This window comes from Dunckerocampus dactyliophorus, chromosome 2 (assembly GCF_027744805.1).
Source record: "Dunckerocampus dactyliophorus isolate RoL2022-P2 chromosome 2, RoL_Ddac_1.1, whole genome shotgun sequence".
NCBI lineage: Eukaryota > Metazoa > Chordata > Actinopteri > Syngnathiformes > Syngnathidae > Dunckerocampus > Dunckerocampus dactyliophorus.
Window position 1 is genome coordinate 47,808,074 of NC_072820.1, and position 26,214 is coordinate 47,834,287.

Consider the following 26,214-nt stretch of genomic DNA (forward strand, 5'->3'; position numbering starts at 1 on the left):
AACAAAAACAAATGTAAAGGAAATTATTATATTTATGCCAACATATTTTGAAAAAGGATTTTATTGACAGAAAAAGTAGTTTTGCAAGCTTTTATTCAGGCCACAGGATGACACACAAAAGTGTTTTTGGGTTATAGTGTGTGGAAAAAGGACTATTTTAGAGTGTGTGTTTTAATTTGGTATGCGAATAAGTTTGCTGTAGATGCTTCACAGACATGAGTAAGGGAAAGCGGGCAGATTGTGTCTTTTTGCTCAGCATCAGCACGGCGGCATCATTGCTGACCAGTGAAAATGCTTTTACGTTGAGGCTGAACCAGGAGCGGCTGTCTGTCAATTCCCAGCGCTGATGAGAGGAATGTTGCGGCCACTCCTCGTAGTCCCGTACTGCATGTTTGACTTCACATTTTTCATCCCCCACTCACCCAACCCCTCTCCTCCTTGCTTTCAGTTCCCATATGCAGCCCCTCCGCCTCAGGAACCGGTGAAGACGTTACGAAGCCTTATAAACATCCGCAAGGACACACTGCGGCTTGTACGGTACGCGCCTCAGCCCGCTGTAACACAACTCTTCCTTGCAAAACTGCTGACTTGTGGCGCAGCGAGCATCTGCAGCTAAAACCAAGGAAACAGAGCCTTGCAGGGTTTTAAATCCATCAACACTGACTTGACGCCTTAAAACCTGTGTGACTCCACCACGCCCCTGTAGGTGCAGTGAGGACCTGAAGCTGCCCGGCGATGACGCGGCGGGCAAGCAGAGGAGCTGCTACAACGTGGAGTTCACCTTTGACTCGGACACCCAGGTGGCCATCACCATCTACTACCAGGCCGTGGAAGAGTTTCACAATGGAGTGCCGGTGTAGGTTTTGCAAATTTGCGGTGTTGCGAGTGCAAGGGTTGACCTCTGCGTGCGATTCCTGCAGCTACCTGCCCCAGGACAGCTCCCTGCAGTCGGAGACGGTGCACTTCAAACGGGGCGTTAGCCAGCAGTTCTGCCTGCCGTCGCACACCGTCAACCTCAGCGAGTGGGCCGACGATGAGGTAAGAGGGACCGGTATTTTCCTCCACTTTCACTGCTGTTGCTTATGTTGTCCTATCCCATCTCCTTAGCTGCTGTTCGACATGGACAAGGAGGTTTTCCCTATGGTGGTGCAGGCCGTGGTGGACGAGGGTGATGGTGAGTTCTTCTATGACGCCACTTCGTGCAGCTAATCAACCTTCTTTTCCCTTCACAGAACATTTGGGCCACTCTCACATACTGCTGGCCACATTTGAGAAGGTAAAGCAACCCCGAAGGTTTCCAAACATGCATGAGATATGTGCAGATCAGGGGTGTAACGGTACATGTATTCGCCATCGAATTTTTCTGGTACGGTACAGAGGCGAATCGAGTTCCCTAGGGGAGATTTTATTTGGCGCCCTCCCTCCACTGGCGAATTGAATGGCATTGTTTTTACAGTTGTCGTTAATTTGCAAGATAACACGTCACCCAATTTACATTCCAACCATCCGTCTTCTATGCCGCTGATCCTCACTCGAGTTGCAGGTGTATGCTGGAGCCTAATCCCAGCTGATTTTGGGCGACTGGTCAAATAAATACAAAAATCTGATAACATATATAATACCGCTACCACATAATTAAAATTCTGTAAATAAAGGAATAAACAATAATAGTAATTACAATTTACCAATGACAAGAAATGACCATGCCCCCCCGACACCCCTTCTTGAGTGCTTAAGTGACGTCAAGGTCTGGTTGGCTCAACATTTTTTAAAGCTCAATGAGGGGAAGACAGAAGTTATCTTGCTTACTAATAATGACCCCCTCTTGGACTTGGGCCCCATCAAGAACCAAGTCAGTTCCACAGCCACCAGCCTTGGCGTCATCAATGATAGTGATTTTAAACTTAATAAACAAATCAACGCTGTTTTAAAATCCTCTTTTTATCATCTTCGGCTTCTTTCCAAAGTCTAATCATTTTTATCATTGCAACATTTCGAACAAGCCATGCAGGCTTTTATTTGGTCACGTCTGGACTACCTGGTACTGGTACTGTAGTGCGCTTTTCTCGGGAATAAACCATAAATGACTCTCTGGCTTCCAGTTCGTCCAGAACTCTGCAGCACGGCTTTTAACAGGACCCAGAAAGAGGGAGCATATTAGCCCAGTTTTAGCCTCCCTGCACTGGCTGCCTGTGCATTTTAGGATTAATTTTAAGATTTTATTGTTTGTTTTTAAGGCTTTGAATGGGCTGGCCCCTCACTACATCTCGGACCTCATCCAAATGTACACTCCAGCGCCACATTGAGGTCCGAAGGCCAGCTCCAACTGGTGGTGCCTAAGACCAGACTTAAGACTAGGGGAGACCAGGCCTTTTCTGTAGTTGGCCCAAAGCTGCTCTCCCCCCTCATGTAAAAACGGCCCCCACAATTGAAAGCTTTAAGTCTCGTCTAAAAACCCACTTTTATTCTCTGGCTTTTAACTCGGCGTGAGTCGTGTGGTCCTCTGTGTCTTTTATTCTTTTTTAGTTTTAATGGTTTTATTTATTTTAGTCTTTAAATTTCATTTACTTATTTATTTTTTACCTACTTCTTGGATTTTTTGCTTTTATTGTTTTTACTTCTTGTTTTAAATATTTTACTGTTGTTCGTTTCTTTGTTTTTATTTGATCTTTTAGTTTTTACTGTAGTTATTTTTACTTATTATTTACATTTACATTCCCTTATTTACTTATTATTTGTGGTTTTGCTAGTCTGTGCAGCACTTTGGAAACAGTGTTTATAAAATGTGCTGTATAAATAAAGTGGATTGGATTGGATTAGTAATACATTATTAAATTAAATCATGGAAGTACAATTTTCACATTTTTTGAATTATTATTTTTATTTTTTTATTTTTACATTTTTATATTTGTTTATGTTTTTTATTTTCAAATTTTTTAAGCTTAAATTTGCATGTTTTTTAGATTTTTGGAATGTAAAGTTTTTTAAATTAAACATTTTTAAGTTATATTATTACCTTATTACATTATTAAATTAAATTATGATATTATGAAATCATGAAATAAATCAACATCAAACCACAAACAATAGCCACACAGTTTGCACGTAATAACTCAAGCTACTGTCTATGCATTTACGCTATGCAGTAACGATGTACAAAAACTAAATAAAATACATTATGCAAAAGCTATGTAAAATTTCATTTTAATGTTAGTTATAATTCTATTGAAGGTGAATTTATTTTTCACAAATTTTTGGTGCCCCCTCGAAGCCACGGCACCCTTAACATCTGCCTACATTGCCTAATGGGCCCACACGGTACAGGAAGTGTGTCGCATTACAGTTGGTAAACAAATGCAATGCAGTCCAGCCTCAAAAAAAGCTAAGCAATTTTATGTTTTGAATTTCGTTCCCTTACAGTACCCAAACCGAACGGTGACCTCAAAACCGAGAGGCGTACCGTACCGTGATGATGGCGTACCGTTTCACTCCGAGTGTGTACAGCAGAATTCCTGGTGTAGGATAACATGCAACTGTTGTTTTCTTGGCAGCACATGGACGGCAGCTACTGCGTGAAGCCTTTGAAGCAGAAACAAGTGGTGAGCACCTCTTGTCTGATTCCATGCTTCTTCTGATATCAAGGCTGTGTCTCAATTGGCGCACTTTCGTTCTTGCGCTTTTTATTTTAAGTGCAGCGTTAAGGCCAGGTTGTTTGCACTCAACACGACCCCACCAACGCCTAACCATCCTGAATCGTCGTAGAAGGGGATGGGGCTAACCCGAGTGGTTGCAATTCACAATATTAAAAAGAAGAGAGGGAAAAGAGGAAGCGGATAAGTACGCTGGATCGATTCAGCGTTTGCAATCCCACAGATTTTTTTATTTTTTTGCGTACCACAGCTAGCTGCTTTTAAGGGAGATGGAGGCGGACCCACAACAGCCTGACGACCAGGCCAAAGGCTAGACTGTGACTTTGATTCTACCTGTTCTATTACATCAGAGGTGTCCACACGTTTTCCAGCGAGGGCCACATAGTGAAAAATGAACGGATGCAGCTTTGTCATTTTGATATTTTGTAAAGCAACATGTTAAAACGTTATGTACATTTCATAGAAACAATTGCATCTCCGCTTTGTAAAAATAGGTGAAAAAGCCTATTGTTAGTGTCAACTTCACTCTTTGCTCTGTTTTTCCCATTTTTGCTGTTGTTGGTTTTTTTACTCTTTTTTTTGACTCTTTGGTAAAATTACTGCTACTTTTTCCAGTTTTGCTGTTTTTTTTTTTAATTTTCCAAATATTTCACCTTTCTTGATGTAAATTTTCTTCTGGTATTATTATTATTATTTTTGCTTTATTGCCATAACCATTTTTTTCAGAAACTCCAATCTTTTTTGTTTGTTCCTCATAATATTATGACTTCGAAAAAATAACATATTTTTTTGTTTAATATTTCAGCTCTATGCTACTAAAATGACATTATTTTTTTTATTCTTGTAAAATTGCTTTGGTAGAATACAACTTTTTTCTCTATATTTTGACTTTATTCTCGTAAAGTTACAGCATTTCTGCTGTGCAGTATTTCAGTTTTCTTCTAAATTTTTTCAGAATTTTCTTCTCATGATCATGCCTTCATTCCCTCCGCTTTTTCTTGTTAGAATACGACTTTTTTTCAACATTTTGACTTTTTTCCGGTAAAATTACTGTTGATTTTAAAATTTTTGCTCTTGTTGTTTTAGATTTCTTGTTAAAACAGCTATATGCGTCAAATGGCCCCCAGGCCACACTTTGGACACCCCTGCCTTACATTAACATTCCTTAGTTGTGAGTACCTCTAAATTTTATCATTTAAAATGCGTTTCATACATGTGTGAAGCATATTTAGGGCTTAAACATTGCGCTTCTATGCATTTAGCTTGTTAGCTTCCTTTGCAAGTAAACAATGGCTACTGAAGAGAGAAGGGGAGGGTTCTGGAGCAGAATCTATATGCTAGTCTAATAATGACAACATAATAATCACTATTATTGCTAATGTTGACCTGAAATAGAAGGAGAACGTGAATGTCAGGCTAGTAGGAGGGTTTGGAGGGGGAGGAGCGAGGCAAGTGTTAAAAATAGACATTTCTATGGGTGTAGCAATTAGTCCCGCCATTCACAAGTGGTCTCGGAAAGTAACGTAACTCTATAGGGAAGTACGCAACCACAGTAGTGGATTTGGCGCCCTCAGGAACTAAGTACAGTGTACTTATTGTACTTGTTGAAGTGTACTGAATGAAGTATTCAATTAGAGACACAGCCCAAGCCTTTGTTTCCCCTGTGAAACGTTGGCCCCCTCCTTCAATTCCCCAGGTGGATGGTGTGAGTTACCTCCTGCAGGAGATCTACGGCATCGAGAACAAGTACAACAGCCAAGAATCAAAGGTAAAGCGCCTGACGACGCCACGTTCATTCGAATGCGCACACTGATGGCGAGCTTGGTCTTCAGGTCGCCGACGACGAGATCAGCGACAACAGCGCGGAGTGCGTGGTGTGCTTGTCGGACGTGCGCGACACGCTCATCCTGCCGTGCAGACACTTGTGTCTCTGCAACGCCTGCGCCGACACGCTGCGCTACCAGGCCAACTGCTGTCCCATCTGCAGGCTGCGTGAGTCCCCCCCCTCAACACACACACGCGCTCTGGCCGGCTTTCAAGACGTCTCGTCTGCTGTCTTTTTTTTTTTTTTTTAGCTTTCAGAGCTCTGCTGCAAATCCGAGCCATGAGGAAGAAACTCAGCCCTTTGACGCCGACCAGCTTTAACCCCGTCATCACCTCACAGACGTCAGACTCAGAGGAGCATTCGGTACTGAGACACCAACTTGACGCGGTAACACTGTGTTGCATTTTGACTGACACCACGTCCTTCTTCGCAGGCGTCCGAGCACATCCCCCCGGGCTACGAAGCCGTGTCCCTGCTGGAGGCGCTCAACGGTCCCCTAGCCACCTCCTCCGTGGCTCCGCCCCTCCACTCCGGCCCCAGTCACGTGTCGGGAGCGCTGCCGCCTTACAGCAACGAAGCTCACCCGGCAGCGGCCCGCTCGGTCTCCCCTCTGGACCACTCCAACTCCAGTCAGGGACTCAAACTCAAGAAGAGCGGCTCCAAGTAAGAATCGTTCGGTTCCTGGTTTAGTTTAGTCAAATGCAGCCCTGCCAACGCATTTTCACATTTTCACCCTTGAATATGCTCACAGGTACGCTTCGCTGCTTTCTGCGCATTTTGTTGCGTTTCAGTTTGGAGTTCAGTCTTTGTAGCCTGGATGGTGCTCCTCTGTCAAAGCACAAACGTGCGCCACACGCCCCGCGGAAGGGTACATTTACACAAGAGGGTTTGCAGGGGGAGGAGTGAGCCGTACAGCCCACCTTTGCGCGCACCTTCTCCTACGATTTTGGATCAACATTTGCAATAATGTGACATGCGCTTTTTTTGTGTTAGTGTCAGATGAGTATACCACGGAATCAATACCGCCCATCACTAGTGGACAGCACATCACACGCTCAACCCTGACGGAGAGCTGTAAAAGCAGGGGTGTCCAAAGTGCGGTCCGGGGGCCACTTCCTCATAATGGTCATCATTCACTAACTGTTCTTAAGAACAAATTTGTTCTTACGAGGAGTGTGTCATTCATGAATATTTTGTTTCATCCAGGATTTTTAAGAACACTCAGGAGTACTGTTTCGCACGTTTCAGCCTCGACATGTTGGCACATTGGTTGTGTAGTCCGCTTCTGTGCAGCTCATTAAAATACGATTTTACAGTCATATGTCATATTTGTTAACAGGTCCCTGACATGATTTATCAACCTAGCTTAAATAGGTTATATATTGTTTGTAATTAGGTTCTACATGGTTACATTTTTTAAAGCGAACGGTAAATTTGCAGAAATTCCATTTGTAGTCGATGGCGCCACCCATGACGAGCTAGCTCTTGCCGTTCAGTCTCATTTCCAGAAGTGACGTCATCGGGTTGACACCTCTCAACTACTTCCCGAGGTATATCGTTGACTTGGTTCAGTACATTTTTCATCAAAACAGTAGTCATACCAAAATGTTGTGTTGCTGCTGGATGTTCATAGTATCCGAGTGACACTGTAAGTTTGTTTTGTGTTCCAAAAGAGGACGGTTCAAGACAAAACAACGGACGAAGCAAGTGGCATTTGGCTTGAAAGTATGATATAAACGCATTTTTAAAAAGGATGCTACTTCGAAAAAAAGACAAGGAGAATGACGTCAAAGTTGCCACAGAACAGAGTAAGCCATGTCTTGTTTATATAATGTCTTCTAAACAGTATTCCATGATTGCGACAAGGCTGTAAAGCGTTATACATGTTACATACATGTTGCATTTCCTCATAGAGATATGTATGTTTACTATTGGGGGCGACATCGATGAAATATAGCATAAATCAGGCTACAAAGACCCCTTTACGCTCGTTAAGAAGAAGATTTACAACAATAATTGAAGGATAAGCAACTCCAGAGTAATTTACACTTACCATTCTGTGTTTTGAAGGCGACCAATCTTCATCTCCATGTCTTAAGGCTCAAGTCCATGTTCTGAAAGTACTCTAGTTCATCTCCAAATGTTTCTCCCTTCTTTTCTCCTCGAAAACTATTCACACATCACTCAAATCTCTATAATCACTGTCAGCATCCTCTGTCTTAACACCGCTATTTTTGTGTAGCTGAGAGGTGTCACCCCGATGATGTCACTTACGAAAATGAGACTGAACAGCGAGAGCTAGCTCGCCATCTGTGAGCTATATGTGACGAGTGGAGATGGGGTTGGGACCCCAGAAGCAGAGGCAGGGAGCTTTAGACGTTGTTCAACGCTTTAATGCAAGTGTGCAGGCAAAATTCCAGAGCAACAGAAAGCGATGGTGCAGAAAAAAAAGGCAGAACGAGGAATCACCATGAAAATAGTCCAAGAAACACAATAGCATGAACTGGCTGGGTAGCTGGGTAACAGCTGGGCTAGCCTGGTTAAACGTAGAAGCTGGGCGATGACTGGTAGCGTGGTAGGAGTCCACGTTGGGGCGGGTAGCGGTTGTCAGAGCCAAAGAACCAGCAGCGTCCAGCTGTAAGCAGTCAGCTTAAATGGATGGCGAGTAATCAGTTACAGGTGTGCCCAGCGTCCCCGCCTCCAGCCAGCTCAAGGTGTGACTGCAAGGGAAAAAACACAGGCCAGGAGAAGGCAGGAACTAGAGCACATAGAGCACGAAGACAGATCACTGATGAACGTGACACTATAAATGTAATTTTTGGGAAATTACTGCTTGCTTTCAAAAATGGAACAATGCAGACCATAATCACAAACAATATATAACATTTAAGAAAAGTTGATAAACCATATTCAGGGACCCTTACAGTTTTTTTCATTTTAAATTCTCATTCATTTCTTTAAGCGTATTGGATATGGTTATGAGTGTTGAGGCAGTCTTGTTTAGCGTGTCAGCTATCCACCACTGATTGTCCAACACCGACGGGACCAAGTATGCATGGAGGTACTGCTGCAGGAAGGTTCGGTTTCTGCCGCAGGTTGGCTCCTGGCGGACTTTGTCTGTGCATAAATCGAGTTATTATTGAGGCCCTCAGTCCAATACTAGGACGTATTTTGATCTTTCACACACGCGCCTTTGGGACAAACATTTTAAATAAAAAGGCATTAAACAAAAAAACCCCTTCCGATTCCAAGTAGCTGCTGCACAGGGAGGGGATGGAAGCGTTGCCTTGGGGCTCAGGTTTGTATCCAGACTCTTGAGTCGAAGGCACTCCTAAAAAAGTAGGGTAGGGAAGTTCAACTGGATTAAAAAAAAAAGGGATTCGATTTTTCCCATTGCCTACCTGAAAGTGCCGTCTCTCCGATGATGCCCCTGATATGCGCTGGTCCAACTCAGACAGGTTTTAGGTATCTGCTGTTCCCCTCCCGTCCGTTGCGTCTCCCGTGAGAACTTTGCAATGTTTTTTTCAGTGTCGGACTTGAGGTAAACCATTTCTTTTTCACCTCCTCTGTTGTGCGTCCTTCTCCTGATATGGCGTTCAGTGCAAGTGTGACAGCCTCCCATGCTTGCTTTCTGTTGGTGTTGGTGTAACGTGCGCTAAAGCTACTGAATAGAGAGATTTATTTTTTGTTTTCGGCATTTTGAAATCTGCGTCTGCTCACGACCCTGCAGTCTCATGCCCTTACTTTCATATGACCTTTTCATCCTTGACCTTTTTAATGAGTTCTTGTGTGCTTTCACCACAACAAAAGGCAGCGGTATCATCCGCAAATAATACCAACTTTAAGTCCTTTGTCACTTAACAAATGTCATTGATGTACAAATTAAACAGTTTTGCTGCCAATATGGACCCCTGGGGTACTCCACACGTAGTATTTAAACTCCCAGATGTATATTCTCCTAGCTTTACAAAAATCCTGTTTGCTAGACTAATCCTCTGATTCCGTAGCTTTCTAATTTTGATGTTAAAATATTGTGATTAATTGTATCGAAGGCTTGTGTCAGATCCATAAATACTGTAGCTGTACATCTTCTGTGGTCTATAGCATTAGGGATTTCCTCTGTGATTTCCATCAGTGCCATAGAAGTTGAAATGTTAGCTCTGTAAGCATATTGACTACCTGCTAGTAATTCATTCTCATTAATAAATTTGTCCAACCTGTTATTAAATAGCTTCTCTATAATTTTAGAAAATTGGGGTACTAAGGAAACTGGTCATTAATTTGTAAATTGATGTTTATCTCCATTTTTTTAAAATTTGAACCACTTTAGCGATTTTCATTTAGTGTCAAATGTTCCAGTCTGAAATGATAAGTTACTAATATATGTCAACGCTTCTACAATCTCATTGATGACCCTTTCCATTGTGTGAGAAACATGCAAATAAATAAGAAATCAGGAACACTCTTTCACACCACTGTATAATATTTAGTGTCCTGCAGTCTTTTAATGACGCTCCCTCTGTCAATGCACGGTTTAGGTCCCTTTCCCAGAATTCCTCAATGCTTCCCGAGGAGGATGATGAGAAGTCTTGCAGTGAACTGGAGGCCTGCCGGCACAAACTTGCCGTGGACCCGCAGGAGGTGTGGAGGCGTTTGTGCGTTCTTAAAAAGGACTGAGTTCCTCTTGAACGCCTTCTCCTCTTGTTTTACAGTGCGGAGTCACTCCGGACAGTGAAAACCTGACGCTGTCCTCGTCTGGAGCCATCGACCAGTCGCCGTGCACCGGAACTCCGCTATCCTCCACTATCACGTCCCCTGAAGGTAAATGCACATTTTTTTTGTCATGCTAAAAGCAATCCTAAGCGCCTACCTTTTAAAAATAGGGCCTATCTCTGCAAATACTGCGTATGGATCTGTCGGATCGAACGTGTTCTGGTTTCCATTTACAGCAATCACGTTTGAGTAATAAACCCGCCCTGTAGATAAAATGTGGAAAGTGGAGCCCCCAATGTGATTTATGGAGCATTTTAACATGAATAAATTATTAGCCAGTGCCGCCTCAGCGTTCTACGTCGGCGCTGCTGGATCTAATGGAAAAGCTGCAGAGAGGACTTTTGGACTACACGAGCAATCAGTCTTCGACTCTTTAAAAAATAGCGCCGTGCGCCCGGGAAGGGACGCTGATGTGTGTCTCCGTGTGTCCGCCAGACCCAGTGAGCAGCAGCCTGGCCCAGTCAGTGATGTCCATGGCGTCGTCCCACTCGCAGCACTCCCACATCAGCACTGACACCATGTCCTCCATGTCAGGGTCCTACCTGGCCGGGGCGGAAGGCGAGCCCGGTGGCGGCCAGGGGGCTGATGGGGAGGACGGCGAGGAGGAGAAGCGGGATGCCCCCATGGAGAGCCGAGGACCCTCGCAGCTGGAAGGGGTAAGAAGTCTGGAAAATCTCCTGACTGGACATTTTTCTTGACACTCCTTGCTTTGACTCTTGCAAGGAGCTGACGGAGCTGCACTACTCTGTGGTGGTGGAGGAGCAGGACTCAGAGGTGACCTTCATACGACCATACTCACATCAATCAATGCTGCATACATGCCTTCATTCACTCTTATTTTAACCTGTCTTTGACCTGTCAGGGGAATGATGTCACAGAAGAGGACCGCTCCTCCTCATCTAACGGCAAAGGTATCTAGCAACTTTTTCCAGCAGGGCCACATAGTGAAAAATGAAAGGATGCAACTTTGCCACTTTGATGTTTTGTAAAGCGACACATGTAGATAAGTTATTTATATTTCAAGAAAAAAACTGCATCTCGGCTTTGCCATATAGGTGAAAAAGCCTATTATTAGTATCAACTTCACTCTTTTCCTTTTTCCTCCTCATTTCTTCCCCCATTTTTGCTGCTGTTTTTCATCATTTATTTTTCATAATATTACAACATTTGAAAAATAACATCTTTCCTTAATATTAGAACTCCGGTGCTGCAATAAATGAATTCCTAGTAGCATAAAGTAGGTTTATTCTTGTAAAATTGTGACTTTTTTTCTTACGACTCACAAATTAAAGCTGCTTTTTCCATTTTTGATCATTTTCTTCTTGTAATTATAACATTATTTTCCATAATATTTTGTAGTATTTAGTCATTTATAAACAGTGATAACTTATTAATTCATATTTTTATTAAAAACCGCGATATGGTGAGGGAGCAATATTCGAACCATGATATTGCGAGGGACGACTGTACCCCACATGCTGAAAGAAGCAAATGGGCCAGTTTTTCTCATACCTACTGTTGATTTTTGTTCTGTGTTTGAGTGATATCACGAGATCAAGCCTTTTCTAACATTTCACACTACAACATAAGTCATGAAAGGATGAATGGTTTCTGCTGATATCAGATTAATATTGGTGTTGGCTGATATTAAAGGCCGCAATATCAGTATCATGAAAAAGCTGTATTGGGACACCCCAAGTAATAACTAGTTTGAATATAATTATAGCAATCCCGCGTTTATTGCTGTTAATTGGTTCCAGACCAATGTGATAAATGAATTCCCGTTACGTGTGAATCAATGTTAATAAATGGGATATTTTTGTACAAGAAAACCTGTTTAAAACCTTCTAAATACTTTTTTTCCACATTATCAGAGCCCTGTAGATATGAAATAACACCCCATAACCACTTCTACACTCAGATCACCAAACATAGTAAAACTGTACTGTATTGTAATAGAAAATATGACAGAAATGAGACATAAACAAGACTGTAGCAAAGGCAGCATGTTTAGAAGCCATTGTGGAGTTGACATGAAAGTTATCAGAAATGACTCACTGACAAGAGCAAAGATACACAGTACTTCCCGCTGTGCAATAACAACGTAGGAAGCAAACTTGGGTGGATGCTGCGTGAAGTTGAGCCAATCAGTGCCGAGGATACCGAACAAAACTGTATCGCACGTGTCCTTGCCTTCATTTAGCAGTCTGTATGCTTGAAAATGCTTTATTTACGCCAACAATGCATACAATTTCCTAAAATATGCATATTTTGGACTAATAATAGGCTGTAGTCAACCATGAAACAGCGACAATTAATTCATTCCTGAAAAACTGTGATATAGTGGCGCAGTGATAATCGAACGTTACCGTATATTGACAGTGAATTTTTTCACATTTTTTGGGGCGCCCCCTGGAGGCCACGGCACCCCTTAGCACCTGCCAATATTGCCCAATCGGCCAGCTGGCTCTGGTATAACAACCTCAGGCCCTTACGCACATTCTAATAATTGCAAATAATTACGCTACCAGCAATAAATCTCCATATAACTGCATATATACTGTAGCTACATAATAACATAGCTTGCATTTGCAGGCGTTACACTTCCTTTGTGCGTACTGTGTGTGTGTTCCCTCCATGCATATTAAGTACAGTTTGACTTTATTTGCTCATTTTCTGCTTTGTGCTGTTGAATGCGGTCTGTGTCCCTGCATGTGTGTGTGCACGTGCGTGTATTACTGAGCCAACAAACAAACAGCACGGCTTGAAGCAAACATAACAAGGTCACCTTTTCATCTGTCAGCATGTCACATGTATGTGTTTGTGTGTGTGTGCGAGAGACACGGTCCTCCAGTGAGTTGATGAAATGACCTTTCAGTTCTTTAGGGAAGCGAGTGGCTGACAGGCAGTGAATGCTGCACGAGCACTGCCAGATGGCTTCTGTGTGTGTGAGCGTGTGTTTCCTGTGTTGAGCTGCCAATCATTTATTTAATCATCCTTCTTGTCCTCGTTAGCGTCATCACGCACCCTGCACATGTCAGTATGTGTTATGCTAACTTATTCCACACACTAATATATGTCATGATTGTACAGTACGACACCTCCAGTATGCTCAAAACGTCAAAAAATGTGACAAACCCCCCCCCCAAGAAAAAGTAGTTCTAGTCAATACTGTTCCACTCTCGTCCTGTAGGTGGCAGTAAGTATGTGTTTATGAATATATTATGCTTTTATCTTCTTTACATTCCGCTCTCATTCCGCAACGCTTCACTCCAGCATGGCCAACCGACCTCCCCCTCCCACCCCGCTGCTGTGCCTGCCTGGCTGCTCTTGTTTGACCTTTGCCCTCGCTTGCAGGTGGGCGGAGCAGGTGTCCAGAGTTGGCCAATAACAATCAGGGCCTGTGTGACACGCCCTCTTTGGGCTTGGACAATGAGCAGGCCCCCGACAGCCGATTTGCCGGTGAGTGGCACTCAGAACCTGAATTCAAGAGTGGGGGGTGGGGGCCGGGCGGGGACGGGGGCGGGGACCGCGGTGCATGGGGTATCGCGACATTAGCTGTACGCTACGCTAACGTGAGCAAGAACAAGCTGGAGTTTCTCCTCTTCATCCCGCATCCGTTGCTGCCTCATGGCTTTTCATGAGTAGCTGTGCACCCCCCCCCATCCTTACGAGCTCGCATGTCCACTTCAGTCCATCATGCTCCCTCCTGTCCTTTCCTTATCTCCTCCATCCTGTTTTCCTCCACGAGCTTCAGCTCCTGCTTTACATCCATGTGGCGTTTAAAGGGTCAATGTCGTGGTGTCTTTTCTCTTCGTGTGTCGTAAAATGTCTTCTGTTATCTCTCCTTTCCTTCCTGTGTGTTCCTCCCGTCTCCAACCCCCTCCCCCCCTTCCTCCTGTTTCCCGCCGGCTTTTGGATGGAAAGATGAGGAGTCGTGCCCGGTACATATTGAGGACTAGGTATGGAGTGTTGGCTGTGTAGACGAGCGGGTCACATGACTGGATGGATTCATGCACACTTTGACTACATGGACACAAGTATTGGGACACCAGGAAGTGAAAATGCAAATTTGTAGAATTTTTAGAGAACACCTGCAGTTCATCCCAAAGGTGTTTTAACGGGCTTCTTCCACACCAAACTCATCCAATTATGCCTTTATGGACCTGTAAACACAGCATATAGTTCAAATTAGATTGGAAGGGTGTATATTAATAACAATTAGGGATGCTTCGGGGCTCCCTGGCCCCGCCTTGATGACCCCTGGCCTACCGTATAAGATATGATAACATTTACACAAAAACATATTTGACTTACTTTTTCAAAACCACTGGTGTAAGTGAAAGTACCAGGGCCTTCTTGAAGGAGACTTTGGATGCGAGATCAGCTTGATGCCGCTCCAGCACCCCCAGGACCCCCGACGAAATCGATCTGAGCACCCCAATAACAAAATTACATTTTATTGTAGTACATTTACAATCGTAATACATTTTTATTTATAATGCACATTACATATTGTAAATTGTAAAGTTTTTTTCTTCAAATATTGAAATTAATATATTTAATAGATATATATATATATACCGTATATTTAATATATATTTAAAGCTATACATTTAAACATAAAATGTAGATATCTATTATTATTATTATTATTATTATTATTGTTGTTGTTATTATGTTATTTATATATTTAAAGAAATATTTAATTTTAATATTTACATTTATTTAAATATTTAACTTAATATATGGAATATCTACATATTTTATATATATATTTAAATGTATGCTGCATATTTAAAGATTAAATTAAATATTTTTTAAAAATCAAAAATTGCAACTAATTGCTACTGATTGCTTTAATATATGTTTCAATTTAAAATTTTAATATTTTTCCTATTATTTAAATGTTTAAATTAATATATCTAAGATATATTTTGTATACATTTAAATTTCTATATTTAAATGTTACATTTGAATATTTATCGTTATAGTATTATTATTTTCATTTAAATATTAATGTATTTAAAAATATATTTCATAAATATTAAATATAAATACATTTATATATTTATTTATTTATTTAAATATTGAATTTGAATAGTAATCATTATTATTATTATTATTATTTCCATTTAAATATTAAATTAATGTATATACAAATATATTTTATAAATATTTACATGTATATATTTTAAAGATTAAATGTAAATATTTTTTTTAAATCTAAAATTGCAACTAATTGCTACTGATGGCTTTAATATACGGTATATTTAATATATATATTAAAATATTACATTTAAATAATTTTTCCACATCTAAAATTGCTACATGAAAATTGTAAAATAAATATTATAATTTAGTGACTGATACAAGAATACAAGAACAATATCACAGTAGCGTTAGCTGATTCACTGATCAATTAAGAGGCATGTCCCAAGACTTTTGTCCATGTAGTAGATGATCAAGGCCAAGGGTGTTCCACCTTTTTTCCAAAATTGAAGCATGTGGGGCAAGGGGGGCACTTTGACAGCTGACAAGGCACATGGGTGTAATATGTAATCATACTTCTCATTCATAATTCATTTGATGTTTCACAATATGCCGAGAACCAATCAAATTTGAGTTCCCGGCCACCCCTGCTCTAATAAATGTCTTCAATGACAATATACAATGCAGTTATGCATGTCTCTCTTTGTTTATGTCGTCCCTCCTTCAGGTCTGATGTACCTGGGGGGCTACAGGTCCGTTCTGGAGCCGCCCCGCCACAACAACCACCACCACCACACCTCCACCAGCACCCGGGAGGAGCAAGGGGTCGAGAACCGGGAGAGTCCGAAACAGCCCCGCCGCGGACCCCTCATTGTGTAGCACTTGCGCAAACACACACGCACACACACACACACACACACGCTCAAACCCTACGAGCACCTCCTACTACTCAGTGCTGCATCGCTGGATAATGGCTGAACAGGGAACCCACGCCCACCTCCCCACCTTCTTTTCCACGTTCTCGCCTTGGAGACGAGGTTAAGAAGACTTCTATCGTCTCTGCACTTTTATATATTTTTTTCGTTTTCCAGTTTTTATTTATTACCTGTAGGTCGAACTAACGCGGTGTTGTGACACTCCTTCAGTACTACCAGCCAATCAGGGGCTACTTGTGATCTGCAATCACATTTATTACTATCATTATTATTAGGACTAATCTTCCTCTCAGACGCGACTATCTGGGCCTGACTCCCTCGCATGCGTCCTCTCAACTCGGACGACCTCTACTGAATGTGAAGCAGAAGCAAAAACTTGGGACATCGAAAAGAATGTAGGACCATTGGCTCCCAGAAGGGGGCGCCATCATGTTAACTGGAATCCCATCCAACAGCGAGGCTCCTGTGTTAGCGCGTCAGTATTATTATAAATGCAGCAATGAACACGGCTTCTTTTTGTCCTTCAACCCCATTTAGACCAGGGGTGTCCAAAGTGCGGCTCGGGGGCCACAATCGCCCTGCACTAATTTGCGTTGTCGCCACCATTGTTCAGATACCTTAGCATATATTAGCATACATTGGATCGATTTTCGCATCTTTAAGGCGTAAAATGTATCCAAGCGCGCCCCCCACGGACACCCCTGATTTTAGGTTTTCAATGTTGCCATCGTAGAGGGACATTTAGTGAGAGATGCTCACATACCCAATTTTTTTTTTTGAAGTTAACCTCTCAGTGTTGTCTGTTTTTGTGTTTTTATTTGTTGCAAAGCACTGTGTCGTTTACTAGAATGTGGATGAAAACGTGAACTTTGTAAAGGTTTACACACGCACACACACACGCACACACACACGCACACACACACACACACACAGGTGTGCTGACATAGCAAAAGGGACATTTTGATGCACTATTAGCCGCCGTTTCCTAGGCGACACACCAAGCATGACAAATCCGGGTCGGCCTCGCGTCGAACCCGCAATGATCTCAGCATCCCGTGTATGTGTTGGCCTGAGTCACATGATCACAGTCACATGATCACAATCTGAACGTGTCGATGGTTATCGAAAGGAGAGGAATAGATGAGGGCCACTTTTTGTAGGAGATGTCAAGGAGAACATGAAACAGCCAATAAAGTTTTTTTTTTGCAACTTAACGGTTGAGTGTTGTTGTTGTCGTGTTGTCCCAAGCATTGTCACCTTCGTTTTCATTTTTAAAAAATGATACACAAACAGGCTTCCTTTTGAGACGTTTAAAAATATTTTTTGAAACCATTTTAAGATATCCTCTCTGCCACAGTAACTCACTATGTGCCTCCTGTGGCCTTAAGCGGGACTCTTAAGTCATAAAATACAGACGATCCCTCGTTCATCGCCGTAATTGGTTCCAGACCCGACAGTCATCAGTGAATTTCTGCGAAGTGGGATCCTTATTTATAAATGGAATATTTTCATAGTTTTGAGCACAGAAAACCTGTTTACGACCTTCTAAATACAGTTTTTATTATTAGAGCCCTCTAGACATAAAATAACACCCCTATGGTCACCATAGCACTCCTATTACCCAAATATAGTAGCTAGAATAAGAGATACTAAGCTATTTCAGACATAAATTACACTCATGCTTGTCCGTGTTTGCTGTAAATGTCTTCCGCTGGCGGGGAACATGAAGTGATGTCGGGGGTTCAGAGTTGAGTTTTAGCTTGATGTGAGTTACAGCTGCGACAGTAGCGCATGTTGGGGATTATTGTGCCTGTTGTGAGAGCATTCAAACCTGCAATAGAAGCACCTGTTCTGGTGCTTGTGTGTCTCACCTGGCAATACAGTGACATCACTGGCACCTAGTGACCAGCGTAGAATACTACATATCATTACAATGTCTTTGAATGCATCCTCTGAATGCCTTATATTTGTATTTGACTTCATTTAGCCATTTTTATGCTTGAAAATGTGTAACTTAGGCCAAGAATATTTAAAATGTGCTTAAATATGCATATTTTTGACTCATAACAGGCAGTTCAACAACGAAACAGCATGTTTTAACAATGTGTTTTTTTAAAAACGTCATAGCGTGAAGCTGCGAGGTGGCGAGGGATGGCTACAGTACATACAGCGGTGTGAAAAAGTGTTTGCCCCTTCCTGATTTCTTTATTTTTTGCATGTTTGTCACACTTCATTTTTCAGACAACTTTAAATGCTAGTCAGTGACAACACAAATGAACACAAAATGCAGTTTTAAAATGAAACTTTTTATTATTAAAGGAGGAAAAAAAATCCAAACCTACACGGCCTTGTGTGAAAAAGTCATTGCCCCCTTGTTAAATCATATCTTAACCGTGGTTTCTCACACCTGAGAAATTATAAAGCCTTTTCTAAAGCTTTGGGACTCCAGCAAACCCCAGTGAGAGACATTGGGCCTCATTCACGAAACGTTCTTACGCACAAATGTGTTCTTAAAGCCTTCTTACGAAGATTTTTGGCATTCAGGAAACGTGTTCTTAACTCACAGTTCTTAGATCTAAGAACAAATTCTACGAACGCTCAGGAGGACTCTTACGCACAAGCAAAGCTTGCACTTTCAATGCGCAATCGCCCTCATGATGGATTTTGCAACCTGATCCCAAAAAATGTAGTGCAAATAAAATATCCCAACAATTATTTATCATCAAAACAACTAAAATATACTCCATGGATAAATATATATTCAAATCCCAATTCATCAAAAAAAAAGGCTCGCTGGACGTGCGCTGCGCAGAGAGAGAATGTAAAGGGACCATTAGATTTATTTGCTGAAAGCCACCAACATTTGATGTCCCGCTTCAGGCTTCAGGCTTCCCTCTCTGTTCTTGCAGGTGTTCAGGATCATCAGAATAACATCGCAATGAAACGTGGTGTGCCCATTGCGCATGAGCACCCCCGGATAACGACATGCGCCCCCAGCCACGTCTTGAGCCAGAGCACGGGGCTGCTGTATTAATTAGGCAGCGTCTAATCAAATGTAACCACAGAAAAAATACATTGTCACACACAAACTATGTATTTTGACTTTATTTTTCCATCATGATTGTGTAAATATTTTCTAGAGTTTCCGAAATGGTTTGGTTTCTGATTGATGGCCCACCTCCCGTTTCCTCCAGATCCCTCCGATGCAGTCCAATTTTTTTTTTTTAGTCTATTTTAAGTCAAACCACTTCTTTTTAACCTCTGCGGTGGCGCGTTTCTCCGTGGAAACGGCATTTATGTTTCCTGCAATGGTGCTCCATGCCGACTCTTTTTGGATGGCCTGATGACCGGTGGATACACGTGAAAATAAGGTGGTCTTGTGTTCGCTCACTCCTTGTAAAAGCACCTCTATTTCTGTAGAATTGAAGTTTTTCTTTCGTTTGTTGTCCAGGTGTTCCTCAGTCTTGCCCTTGCGCGTTGCCATCTCCGCCTCCAGCTGCCTGTTGCACACGGCACATTTTTGACCTTATATAGGAAATAATAGGCGGTGACCTATGCAAATTAGGCCTCACATGCACGGGCATCGCAGTTGGCATTCATCAACCTAAGAACACCGGTGCGAACGATTATCCTTACTTAAGAACGTGTCGTGAATGTGGCGCAGTTTCCAACCCGCACCTTCTTAAGTACACTTCTTAAGAAGACTTTTAGAAGATGTTCGTGAATGAGGCCCATTATCCACAAATGGTGAAAACATGAAACAGTGGTGAACCTTCCTAGGAGTGGCCGGCCAACCAAAATGACTCCAAGAGCGCAGGAAAGACTCATCCAAGAGGTCACAAAAGACCCCACAACAACATCCAAAGAACTGCAGGCCTCACTTGTCCCAGGTAAGGTCAGTGTTCATGACTCCACCATAAGAAAGACAATGGACAACAAATTACAAATTAAATCCATAATTAAAGCAAGTTTCAGGACCATATCATGGGAAAGCAATACCACTATTGACCAATTTTTAAAAATATCTGCCCCTAAAACATTATCTAAATTATATATTCTACTTTCAAAAAATGACAACACAATTGGAGTACCAATCTCCAAATGGAGCTCAGATTTATCTACAAGCTGTGACCCTGAATTTTGGAAGCAAATATGTCTTAATGCTTCCCGGTTAATCAATAATCCCAACCTACAGCTGATTCAGTTTAAAATCCTTCATAGAGTACACTACACAGGACATAGAATGTTTAGAATGGGCTTAACTGACTCTAACATCTGTACACACTGCTCAGACCATAGAATAGATGACTACTTACACTCCATGTGGACCTGTGCTCCCATTAAAAATTTTTGGCACGGAGTGTGTGAGTACCTATCTTTGGCACTTGGGTTCTCCATTCCTACCTCTCCTTTACTATGCCTGCTGGGCGATCTCTCCACAATTGATGTAGAAACAAATCAAACACAGCTTCTCATCACTGCATTAAGCATCGCCAAGAAAACCATTCTCATCAATTGGAAATCAAGGAAGAAACTGAACATAGCTCTTTACAAAAATCTTTTGTTAGATCATATAGCTATGGAGAGAATGTCTGCTGAATCTAAAGAACAAATGTCAGAATTTCAGTCTATATGGGCACCAATAATTAATTCCCTGACCTGACTCTCAGGGGGGTGAGGGCATCTGTCTCTGCCCCTGGGGGTCTCGTTCATCTGGCGTGGGGTGTGGTCCTGGTCGCTGGGTGGGCCTGGTACCTCGGGGGCGGGCGGTGGCGGGCTTGGTGTCCCGGGTCTTCTTTGCTGGGCTGCCTGCCTGGGGGGGCTGGTGGGTGGGGGTGGGGAGGGGTCCGGGTTGGGTGATGGGGCGGGGGCGGGGTCGGGGGGGTCGCCCAGGGGGCGGCGTTGGTTGGCCTCCGGGGTGGTGGGTGGATGGGGTGCTGCATCCTGCTGGTGCCGGGCGCCTACTGCTGCTGGGGGGGCCCGTGTGCGGCTGGTGGCGCTGGCTCTCCCTCGCCTCCTCTGCCTCTGGGGGTGGGGCGGGGACTGCCCTGGGCCCTCCTGCTCGGCTGCCGCGTGGGGCCGTCCGGTGTGGGGTGTGGGGGCCGGCCTCTCCCCCTGGTGGGGGCGCGGGTGCCTGAGCCCGGCTGCCCCCGCGGAGCCATCTCCCCTGGGTGGGAGGGTGGTTTGGGTTGCCCCTTTTTATTTATTTATTTTTATTTTATTTTTTTTTTAAATTATTTTATTTTATTTTATTTCGCTGATTTATGTGTGTGGTGTATGTGTGATAGGTGGGAGCTGCCTGTTATCCTCCGGCGCCTGTGGCTGTCCCCCGGGTGACGGGGGGCGCGGAGGTGGGGGTCGCGGATGTGCGGTTTGGGCTCGGGGTGGGGGGTGCGTGGTGCTGGGGTGGGGGGGATCCCTTGCTTTCTCCCCTCAGGGACGGGGCCGCTGTGGCTCGGTGGGTGGGGCGTGTGGGGGCCGTGGGCGGGTTGCGCGGTGGGGCGGGCGGCGTGGTGTCCATCTGCGTGGTGCTTCCCGGGATCGGCGGGAGGATGCTTGCTCCGGGGTGGGGCGGTCGGGGGGTGGCTTTGGCCGGGGGCTTGGGGGTCGGGCTGGCGGGGGGCTGGCGGGCGGTCCCTGCTGCCTGCTGGTGTCGGGCTGGTCCTTGCTTCCGGGCCGGCGGTTGTCTCCCTCCCTCCGGGGTTTCCCCCTTGGCGTGTTGGTGGATGGGCGGGGGGTGGGGCGGTGGCCGGTCTGTGGCGTGGCGGTGGGCGGGGCGGGCGGGGGCATCTGCTTGGGCGCCGGGCGGGGGCCGCTCCTCTCGCGGGCCCGGTCGTGCGGTGCTTGCTTCTCTGTCCCTCCCTGGCGCCTCTGGCCTGCGTGCTTCGTGGGTGCGGCCGTGCTCCGCTCTATGTGGGGTCCGGTGCTCTTGTGGTCGTCGTGGTGTTGCTCCCTTGCCGGCCGTGGTGGTATGCGGGGGGCGCGTGGGCGCGGCTCCCGCTGTCCTGGTGGCGGTCGGATCTGCCTTGGGGGCGTGTGGCTTGTCCGTGGTGTTTGGCGGTTTGGGGGTGGCGCTGTGAACGCTACCTCCGGTGGGGCTCCGGTGTTGGGGGGCACTGGGGGTATCGCCTCTGGGGGGTTGGGTGGGCCGGACTGGGCATCCTGGCGGGCCGGGTAGGGCCTGTGGTGTGTCCTGCGGCACGCCCGAGCCTGGGCTGTGGTGGGCGGCCGGTCGGTCATGTGTCCTTGGTCCCCCCCCTGCTCGGTTTGGGCGGCGTTGGGGTGTGGGGCCCCCGTCCTTCCTGTGCCACTGCACCACCTCACATATATATAGGACATTGGGGGGTGGCCTACGGTCGGGCGTGATTGGGGAGGGGAGCTGCCTTGCGGGGCTCCTTTGCTCCTGCTGTGCCACTGACCTGTTGCCCCCCAATTTTAATCGCAGAGTAGACACTTAGGGTTTGGGGGGGCTGGCCAGGTGAGGGGCCCTCCGAGCGGCAGCTGTCCCCCGATTTTAATTGCATCATTAGCTATCATCCACATACACTCCATATACATGCACACAGATACACCATCCTCTTTTATTTTATTTTATTTATTTATTTATTTTTTTTAATTGCATCATAGACACTATCACACCTTATCACATACACGGGTGGGGCGGGCTGGATTGGGGTGCCTCGTGCACCTCGGCGTCTGCCCGCCAGGGTCGGCGGTGTGGCCGGGGGCCTGGCCGTCGCGGTGGCTCGCCCGGGGCGGCCTGGCCTGTGGGGTGCCCTTGTCTGGTTCGCCTGCCCTTCCCTGGGGTGGCCCTCTGGGGCCTGTTGATGCCGGGGCTTGCGCCGGGGGGGGCGGCTTGCGGTGCCCCCCCTGGACTGACACGTGCCGCGGGCGCCTCTGCGCTCTTGGGGCGGGTTCGGCGGTCTCCGGGGGGCGGTGCTGGTGCTTCGGGTGGCCCGTGTGCTGTCGCGGCGGCCGGTGGTTGCTGCGCTGTGGCGGCTGCTGGGGCGCCGGGCCAGCTGGTGGGTTGGGGCTTGGTCATGCTTGCGGGTACTGTGGGCCTGGGTGGCGGGGTGGGGGTGGGGGGGCGGGTGCCCTGGGGCCGGGCTCGCTGGGGGGGGTCGTGCTCTGCCGGGCGCTTGGGCGTCTGTCGCCGTTGCGCTTTGTGCGCTGCCGGGCCGCTGTCTGTGTCCTCGCCTCCCCCGGTCTGTCTGTGGGCTTGTCGGGGGTGGGGCTCCGGTGCGCGGGTGGTGCGCTGTCGGCTCTGGTGGCATGTGGCTGGTCTGGCTTCTGGTGGTATGTGGGGGCCGTCGGCTGGTCGGCTGCTGGTCTCGCCTTCTCGGCGCTGGTGCTTGGCCTCCCTGCGGCTTGGGGTGTGGTGCTCCCGCTCTCTCTTCGGGGTTTGCTGGCCCGCGGGTCTCGGTTGGCGCTGTGTGGTGGTTCGCCTGGCTGCTCGCCCGTTTTCCCGCCTGCCTGCTCGGTTTCCCGCTCTCCTCCTCGCTGACTCCCCTGTCTGCCTCGCTGGCGGCGTCCTACCGCTGGGGGGGTGTGGCCGGGTGTCTTCCTGCTCCCCGGCAGTCTGCGCTCTCCGCTCCTGGGTTCTGAATCGTATGTCTGGGACCCCGGGGTCCCCGGCTCCGCTGCTCCTTGGGTTACCAACGGGGGATAGGGTGGGGCTTCCGGGTGTCGGGCAGTCGACCACTGTGTGTGTGTGTGTGTGTGTGTGTGTGTGTGTGTGTGTGTGTGCGCGCTTGAGTAAGTAAGAGTGTGTATGAGCGTGCGCATAGGGGTGTGTTTGTGCGTAGGAGCGTTTATGTGCGTGTGTGTGGGTGCGTAGGAGTGTGTATGTGCGTGCGTGTGTGTATTTTTATTTATTTATTTATTTTAGTTATTTATTTGGGGGGGGGCATACAGGGGTTTGCTCCGTGGGGTCAGGTGCTGGGCGATACATCTCTGCCGCCCGTGCCTCCGCCGGGTGGGTGGAGGGTGTGCCTCCTGCATCCCTTGGCGGGGCGGCCCTGTGTCGGGGGTCGGGCGGGGGTTGGCCCGGGGCGGGCCGGGCTCCGCTCCCTGGGGGTGGGGGTGGCGGTGGGGGAGAATTGGCGCTTCCGGCGCGGGCGGGCTTCTTTCCGGCTGTGGAGGCGTCTCTGGGCCTGCCGGTTTGTGGCCCCCGGTACCCGTCTGCCTTCGTGGGGTGTGATCTCTCGCTGGTCTCGGGGGTTGGCAGTCCTCCGGCCCGCTGGCGCCCTGTCCTTGGCTGGGATTACCTCTCTTCGGCCCCTTACTGGTCTTCCCGGGGGGGGGGGGCTCTCTGGGCTGGCTCTTGGGGCACTGTTCTTTGTGCTGCCTGCCCCTATGGGCCTGGTGGCCTTCTGGCGGCCGGGGCCCGGCCTTGCTATTTGGGGCGGGGCTCTCTGGGAGGTGGAAGGCGGCCCCTTTCCTTTCATGCACTCTCAGTGACAATCACACGCCCACACATTCCTGCACCTTTATATATATATGAAGTCTTCCTTACATACAGAGATACCTGTACATATGCACACTCACAGTACATACGTACTTCCCCACATTACTCACTGAGTTATCCAGGGTGTTATTATGTTGTTGGTTCTATTACAGCGACGGTGATTTCAGCAGTATGACTATATATATATATGTGTGTATGTGCGGTATATATGTGTATATATATATATATATATATATATATGTATATATGTATTTATGTATGTGTATGTATGTATATATGTGTGTATATGTATTTTTTTTTTTTTTACAATGATGTGCATTACAGTAACTTTGATTCTATTCACTATCATGGATAATCATTTCATTACTACAGTTATGTGTGACTGTTTCAATGCGGTATTATCATGGTGATCACTATCATAATTCATCATTTCATGACTGCTATTGTGTGCGACTGTTTCAATGCAGTATTGTCACTGTGATCACTGTCATAGGTCATCATTTCATGACTGCTATTATGTCTGATTGTCATTGACAGCTTTGTCATTGTGGTTGTTGATATTGATTTGTCCTTTATCCTTGTTCGTCTTTATAGTTGTCACGGACATTTATTTGCTGATGTCGTTCGGTATGTTTCTGTTGTTCTGTCACAATTGTTGTTGTTGCTGCTGTTGTCCTTGTCTCTTGTCTCTCTTTTTTTTGTTTTTGTCCCCTCTCGCCCCCCCCCCCCCGTTTCCTTTTCTCTTCTTCTCTGTCCCCTCCTGCTCCGGTCCGGGCGCTCCAAATTTGCTTTATAACAAGCATCAAGGTCGAATAAATTTTGTATGACAGGGGAAGTGTATATCACACTTCTCTCTGGCAGAGTAAATCTGTTGAGCACTTGACGGCATTTAGGTATACAATTCTATCTGCTTTAAAGGCTGGACAGGACAGGGGGAGAAAGAAAAAAAAAAAAAAAAAAAAAAAAAAAAAAAAAAAAAAAAAAAAAAAAAATAAGAAAGACAATGGACAAAAACGACCTGCATGGCAGAGTTCCAAGACCAAAACCACTGCTGAACAAAAACAACATTAAGGCTCGTCTCAATTTTGCCAGAAAACATCTTGATGATCCCCAAGACCTTTAGGAAATTTTTGAACTTTTTGGAAGGTGTGTGTCCCATTACATCGGGCGTAAAAGTAACCCCACATTTCAGAAAAAGAACATCATACCAGCAGTAAAATATGGTGGTGGTAGTGTGATGGTCTGGCGCTGTTTTGCTGCTTCGGGACCTGGAAGACTTGCTGTGATAAATGGAACCATGAATTCTGCTGTCTACCAAAAAATCCTGAAGGAGAATGTCCAACCATCTGTTGGTGACCTCAAGCTGAAACCAACTTGGGTTCTGCAGCAGGACAATGATCCAAAACACACCAGCAAGTCCACCTCTGAATGGCTGAAGAAAAACTAAATGAAGACTTTGGAGTGGCCTAGTCCAAGTCCTGACCTGAATCCTATTGAGATGCTGTGGCATGACCTTAAAAAGGCGCTTCATGCTGGAAAAGCCTCCAATGTGGCTGAATGACAACAATTCTG

The 26,214-nt window shown here is 45.6% G+C and overlaps 1 protein-coding gene across 3 annotated transcripts in view; it reads left to right on the plus strand.

Moving 5' to 3' along the window:
- rnf157 (ring finger protein 157) overlaps window positions 1-18,402 on the plus strand; it is a 34,603-nt gene extending 16,201 nt beyond the window's left edge. The window contains exons 3-20 of one of the 3 annotated variants that reach the window (XM_054765903.1): window positions 449-537; window positions 707-856; window positions 921-1,038; window positions 1,108-1,174; window positions 1,233-1,276; window positions 3,552-3,599; window positions 5,347-5,418; window positions 5,483-5,642; window positions 5,726-5,838; window positions 5,909-6,138; window positions 10,014-10,116; window positions 10,188-10,296; window positions 10,684-10,904; window positions 10,972-11,022; window positions 11,111-11,159; window positions 13,606-13,710; window positions 14,176-14,210; window positions 15,968-16,115. In XM_054765903.1, the coding sequence (XP_054621878.1) occupies window positions 449-537; window positions 707-856; window positions 921-1,038; window positions 1,108-1,174; window positions 1,233-1,276; window positions 3,552-3,599; window positions 5,347-5,418; window positions 5,483-5,642; window positions 5,726-5,838; window positions 5,909-6,138; window positions 10,014-10,116; window positions 10,188-10,296; window positions 10,684-10,904; window positions 10,972-11,022; window positions 11,111-11,159; window positions 13,606-13,710; window positions 14,176-14,210 (1,764 nt within the window). In that variant the 3' untranslated portion in view covers window positions 15,968-16,115. Of the gene's footprint in view, window positions 1-448; window positions 538-706; window positions 857-920; window positions 1,039-1,107; window positions 1,175-1,232; window positions 1,277-3,551; window positions 3,600-5,346; window positions 5,419-5,482; window positions 5,643-5,725; window positions 5,839-5,908; window positions 6,139-10,013; window positions 10,117-10,187; window positions 10,297-10,683; window positions 10,905-10,971; window positions 11,023-11,110; window positions 11,160-13,605; window positions 13,711-14,175; window positions 14,211-15,967 lie in introns of all 3 variants that reach the window. The other 2 variants (XM_054765894.1, XM_054765883.1) reach the window with 2 other exon arrangements.
- The last annotated feature ends 7,812 nt before the right edge of the window (window positions 18,403-26,214 follow it).